Genomic DNA, 6,000 nt, shown 5'->3' on the forward strand with positions numbered 1-6,000 from the left:
CCGACCCACCCGTCCATGTGCACACGCACACAGACAATTGTTTCAGCTTCCAACACACTGGCCCACCCTCGCTTTGTGTGACTGGAATCACCATGAGAAGCATGTCTTTTTCCTGAAAGAAATACGTTATCAGTCCTGAATACCTTCTACGTGCAGATACTGCATATTTAGAGGGGGTTTGTGTAGTTTGCATTGCTGTTACCGCATGTGGTCTCAGTTATTAACCTCCCACGGTAACCAGTGAGACAGATCAGTCAACTGAACATACTGTCAAGGCAACAGAGAAAAGCTATTTATCATCACAGATCAGCACACCCCAACGTTATTACGTAATATTTCATCATCGGTGTTGTTCTGAGATCTGCAGATTTGTTTTGAGTGGAGAGAAAAAAGTTTAGTTTATCATCATCAACATCCTCTCGTATGGGAAGGTACTTAGGTCAAGAGTAGTTACTGGAAACGTTTTCGATGGTTCTCAAAGATGTCTAAAAGAACTTTTCTACACCCCCTCACCCACTCACTGCAATAGTTGGAGTCTGTAGATAACACCTGAACACTTCCTACGAATCTGCAGTTAAAAACAACCCAAACATTTTAGTTCTTATCTTAAGACGTTAAGCAATGCTGGTAAGCTACAGTAAGTGGAAACGTGAAGGCTAAGTTTTATCAAATTCACTGGAAAGATCCAGAGGCTGACACAGGACAGATAGGAATATACTCTTTGAATAATCACAGCACTCCCACCAGTTTCCAAAGAATTATCCCCTTTTCACCGCTGCCATCACGCCCCTCCTTTCCTCTTCCTCAGCTTCAGTTAATATAGTTCATATAAATAAGGTATAATTAAAGCAAAATATGATTCACAACCTTTGTGTACAACTCTTAATGTTAAACATCTGCATCTGTCTCGCAAGTACAATGAGAAACCTGCAGCTCTTAATATTGTGCCTTCCACTTTCAATCATTCATCCAGAGATCTTTACCATGTCTGTTACACTTTAACTACTCCAGACCTTAGATACAGACCCTCTGTTTACTCTCCCCTCACCCAAACAGGTGGGAGTGCTACCGGGGGGCCGAGCAAGTTGAATGATTAAGCTGAGGCCGTTCACATGCCAAGGCTGGCTTTTTTTGCCATTCAAACAAGGTGGGACAGATGATGATTAGAGCCTGTTCCTGGCCAATAACCAAGTAACTCCACCTTCTGCTGTAGAGACATGCGCTGTTTATATCAGCAATCAGCTCCACAGAGCCCACTCACTCAATCAGCTTCCATCTAGAGAGAGCATTTGTGCACTTTGACTCACACATAATTCAGACATGCCTTCGGTGGGACTGGAGATACTTGGAGTGGCTCTGGCTGTCCTGGGATGGATCTCAGCCATCGTGTCCTGCGCCTTGCCCATGTGGAGAGTGTCTGCGTTCATTGGGGTGAACATAGTCACAGCACAGACCACCTGGGAGGGCATCTGGATGAACTGCGTGGTCCAGAGCACGGGTCAGATGCAGTGTAAAATCCACGACTCTATGTTGGCTCTAAGCGCCGACCTTCAGGCAGCCCGTGCCCTCACCGTCATCTCCATCGTGTTGGGCATTGTGGGAATCCTGGTGGCGATTATGGGGGCAAAGTGCACCAACTGCGTGGACGAAGAGACAGCAAAGGCCCGTGTGATGATAGCTGCCGGGGGGGCCTTCATCTTGGCCTCTCTGACCCAGCTGATCCCTGTTTCGTGGTCAGCACACACCATCATCTCGGAGTTCTACAATCCCGTCATCCCTGAGGCACAGAAGAGGGAGATCGGCGGAGCTCTGTACCTGGGCTGGGCTGCAGCTGCATTTCTGCTCATTGGAGGGGGCATCCTCTGCTCCAGTTGCCCCGCACAACCTGAGAAAAGGTACGGGCCTCCGTCGAAGATGGTGTACTCGCAAACCAGGTCAATCGCCCAGAGCGACTACAACAGGAGAAACTATGTCTGAACTTACACCTGCTCTTTTCTCACACCCTCTGCCGTCATGGACAAGACTGATCAAAGAGAACTGGAGAGTCATTTTTTATAAATTATACACGTGTTGTCTTCATGTTGAGATGGAGAAAAGCTGATATTCATGTCACCATATGTCCCTTTGAACAAACTTGTTTCCCTTTGTTAATTTTATTGTGTGCAACTTTGTCACTGTTGGGAGCCGCGAGGAGAACAACTGTATGTTAGTGATGTGTTGTCACCTTTATTTTATACTTACTTTATACTTACTAAAATGAATTGTATACATTGTTACACAAACTTAGAGAAAGGTTGGTTCTAGTTTTTTGTATTGACTGTGTATGTGTTTCATGAAGAATTTCAGATTTGTTTGGAGGTATGTGAAGCCACATAATGTAGTTTTGTTATCTATACATTTTTTAAAATCAGTTCATATGAAATGTTTTAATGTTTGACGTGTTTTTTTCATTAAAGGCCTTGATTTTTTTGACTTAAGTTGTCTGTTTGACACATTCTGTATTTCAAAGTTTGAAGAAATTATATGAAATATCAGACCAAAGACCAAAAAAACTAAACATTATGCCCTGAATCCTACTGGGACCTTATAGGTGGCCTGAGCCCTCAAACTGAGAACCAGTGCTCTATTACACAGTCTATACTGTTTGCGCCCATAGTGAATAATTCAAAAAGCAGGTCATGGTAGATTGAAGTCATACGTTGTCACACATTCATCTATAATCTTTTCATAACAGAACTGACAAACATGAGGAAATTGGAACTGCACAATCCAAAATACATCTAGGACGATGTGCTCTGTATAGAAACAGGTGCAAAGAAAAATGTCTGACTCCGTGCACCCTGCATACCCCGCCATTAGTCTGACAACTGGAGCACCTATTCACCTGGCTGTCTCCCATATGTCTGTTGGGTCTGTGATAACAAGAACCACAGCTTTGTCAGCTGCCACCACACTCGACTATCTGCACTGCGCTCCCAAACAATGGACCCATTTCATGTCAGAGGGGGAGACTGGGTGAGTGGGGGGGTGGGGGGGGTTGTCAACACTGGGGCCACAGAATGCTAAAGGAGGTCGGGGCATTTCAAGGGAGACAGTCCCAGCCTCAAAGAATTTCAAGGGCATTCTGCAGACAGACAGACAGAGTCGTTAGGGCCTATCAAACATAACAGGTCAGGACCTCGTAACTCCAAGTTATCATACTTTCCTTTAAAGTTTAAGAAAGTTCTTTTATCCGTGGTCTCAGGAAACATTTAAAAAACCTCATTGCATATATGTCAGTCAATGTGAACGCCAGATGTATTTCGGAGATTCAAAGTTTGCACCATGCAGCTCTGATAAGACGGTGAGGAGGCTGTTACTGAGAAATAGAGGTTAAGCATTCTTAAATTATTAGTCATTAAAAAAAAAGAAAACATCACGAGAGCTGCAGACAGAGACCTGAGCTCACGATGAGGAAGCGATCTATGAGGTACTTTAGTTTTTCAGTGATTAACACGTTCTGGTTCAAATGAGGAGAATCCATTCACAACCTGTTTCATGAGCACGATAAAGAAAACTGTTGATTTATAAGATAAATCAGCCGATCTTTTTGCACTGAGGTGTGTACAAATATGAACACAACATTACTAAATAAAATGAAATACCCACGTCTTCAATCATACAATAAGAGAACTGTTTTGATATAACAACACGTGCAAAGCTCGGTGCCCTTTCAGCTGTACAGGGCCTCTTTGTGGCCAGGCCCTTTGTGAAGCTGGCCATGTAAGCTGATAGCAGAGACTTCTGAGAGTGTCTAGGTCCTTCCTCCCCCTTTTGGTGATGTCAGCTCCCTCAGAGACTCCGCCCCCACACCTGATCTGCCTTATAAAGGATACTGGTGAAGTCGAGGCAACAGATCATCACACACTCACAGATGCGAAGCCTGAAATTAACTTAATTACTAGTTGGGATTACTGGTCTCTGGTCGACTCTTCCACTCAGCAGATTTTTTTTCCTGTGACCTCCTCACAGGTGTGACACACATTCAGCAGCAGGACAGGAAGACGTTTCAGTATGTCTATAGGGCTGGAGTTGATAGGTATCTCTCTCTGCATTTTGGGATGGATTATTGCCATTGTGGCATGCGCCCTCCCCATGTGGAGGGTGACGGCCTTCATCGGCAGCAACATCGTGACGGCTCAGATCATCTGGGAGGGTCTGTGGATGACCTGCGTGGTCCAGAGCACAGGCCAGATGCAGTGTAAGGTCTACGACTCCATGCTCGCCCTCTCCCAAGACCTCCAGGCTGCCCGCGCCCTCACCGTCATCTCCATCCTGCTCGCCATTCTGGCCGTGCTCATCGCCATCGCCGGGGCCAAGTGCACCAACTGCATTGATGACGAGGCATCCAAGGCCAAGGTGGTGATCATCTCTGGGGTGTTCTTCATTGTATCCGGGGTCATGCAGCTCATTCCTGTCTCCTGGTCGGCCAACACCATCATCAGGGACTTCTACAACCCTTTACTTCCTGATGCTCAGCGGAGGGAGCTCGGGGCCGCGCTGTACATCGGCTGGGCAGCTGCTGCCCTCCTGTTGCTTGGCGGCGGACTCCTCTGCTGCTCCTGTCCGCCACGTGAGACCAGATACAACCCTTCAAGAATGGCTTACTCTGCCCCGCGGTCTGCAGGCGGCCCCGGGTTAGAAAGGAAAGACTACGTATGAACGAAGGTGAAGAGGGAAAAGACATTACTGAATCTCACACCTGCTCCCCCACACCAAGCTGAGGGCGTACTGAGGAAAAAAGGAGACTCCGCAATTAAGAATTTTTTGAATTTGCCTTTAATGTTAAGTATCTCTGAATTACGCACCTTGTTTTTCAGAGACTGAAAAGGATTTGAGTGGAATTTTGTTTGTTTCAAAACAAAACCAAAAGATTTTGTTTTTTAAGGTTTACGAGCGTTTACGACTGAATAGTTTTTATAAAGATCGCCATCACTGCTTCATGTGTTACCTTCATAATAAGGCACTTCTGTGTACAAAATGGAAGAACTGGATGTGTTAAACTGAACAGCAGCATTACCAACAGGATCATGTGTTGTAAATACTGTAATCTGAATATCATTGATCACCTGTAACAGTCACGACAGACAGTAACTGTGTTAAGGGGGGGTGGGGAGGTGGCAGTGTGCACTGAGGCAGCACAAAAGCACCACAACAATGATTATCTTTGTGTCTTATATACCATTGCCGTACATGTATCTCACAAGTGTTTTTTTTGTTGTTTTTTTTAAATAAACATGATTTTTTTTTTTTTAAGATACTGCTTGTCTTGTCTTTATACACTTCAAGTGTAAATTACCCTTTAATTTGCTTATGCTTTAAGATAATGCTCCGTTTAAGGTTTTGTTTTTGCGTATTCACCTCAGCATGAGTCAGTAAACCGGTAACGAATATGACGGAGTGCGTTCTATCCTTTGTAAGAGAACCCTGACATTCAATCCTGAGGGCCACGTTACCTCCAACTGGCAATTTAACCACATGCGCGCTAAACAATTAGCCACAGGATCAGTTAACTGGCAGGGGTGAGAAGTGTGAGCACAGAGGAGTGGAAGTCATGCTGGGCAGGTTACATGATTTATTTGTCTTCTCGCCCTTTTGACTTTAGTTATCATTGGATGCTTGGCTGAGCTGGCATGTTTCTTTCTAACACCCTGCCACATATTTATACAATTACACACATTCATTTGTGGGAGCTGCCCTGTATCACCACACACTTCTGCTGATGACTGAACAGGATGTACTGGTAAAATCAGAGGTGCCTTGCAAAAGCACAGGGTATTTTTAGGTGAAAGACCTTGTCTTCCAGGGAACCAGCCTAAACTCTTCCAGCTTGGAGCCTCCTGGCAGATTCCTGGATGTAACTTCCTTCCACTTTTTCACTGTCCTGTTTTACAAGCTGTTTCTAATGAGGAGATGCAGAAAAGCAGCACACAGTTCTTTAGACTCCAGAATATTCAAAAG

The 6,000-nt window shown here is 44.9% G+C and overlaps 2 protein-coding genes across 2 annotated transcripts; both read left to right on the forward strand.

The window, feature by feature from the left end:
- The first annotated feature begins 1,243 nt into the window (after window positions 1-1,243).
- LOC111662217 (claudin-4-like) lies at window positions 1,244-2,477 on the forward strand. The gene has a single exon (XM_023416008.2). The coding sequence runs from the start codon at window positions 1,321-1,323 to the stop codon at window positions 1,975-1,977; it is 657 nt and encodes a 218-aa protein (XP_023271776.1). The 5' UTR covers window positions 1,244-1,320; the 3' UTR covers window positions 1,978-2,477.
- Window positions 2,478-3,882: 1,405 nt separating this feature from the next.
- LOC111662270 (claudin-3-like) lies at window positions 3,883-5,289 on the forward strand. Its single transcript, XM_023416073.2, has one exon. It carries the CDS (start codon window positions 4,054-4,056, stop codon window positions 4,699-4,701), a length of 648 nt encoding a protein of 215 aa, XP_023271841.1. The 5' UTR covers window positions 3,883-4,053; the 3' UTR covers window positions 4,702-5,289.
- Window positions 5,290-6,000: the final 711 nt, after the last annotated feature.

Source organism: Seriola lalandi, unplaced genomic scaffold, assembly GCF_002814215.2.
Source record: "Seriola lalandi dorsalis isolate HSWRI2012SDOR001 ecotype SW California unplaced genomic scaffold, Sedor1 jcf7180002054560, whole genome shotgun sequence".
In the NCBI taxonomy this organism is placed as follows: domain Eukaryota; kingdom Metazoa; phylum Chordata; class Actinopteri; order Carangiformes; family Carangidae; genus Seriola; species Seriola lalandi.

What these genes read in the sequence shown, in the direction of transcription:
- LOC111662217 (XM_023416008.2), top strand. Translation starts at nt 1,321, where the DNA reads ATGCCTTCGGTGGGACTGGAGATACTTGGAGTGGCTCTGGCTGTCCTG.
- LOC111662270 (XM_023416073.2), top strand. Translation starts at nt 4,054, where the DNA reads ATGTCTATAGGGCTGGAGTTGATAGGTATCTCTCTCTGCATTTTGGGA.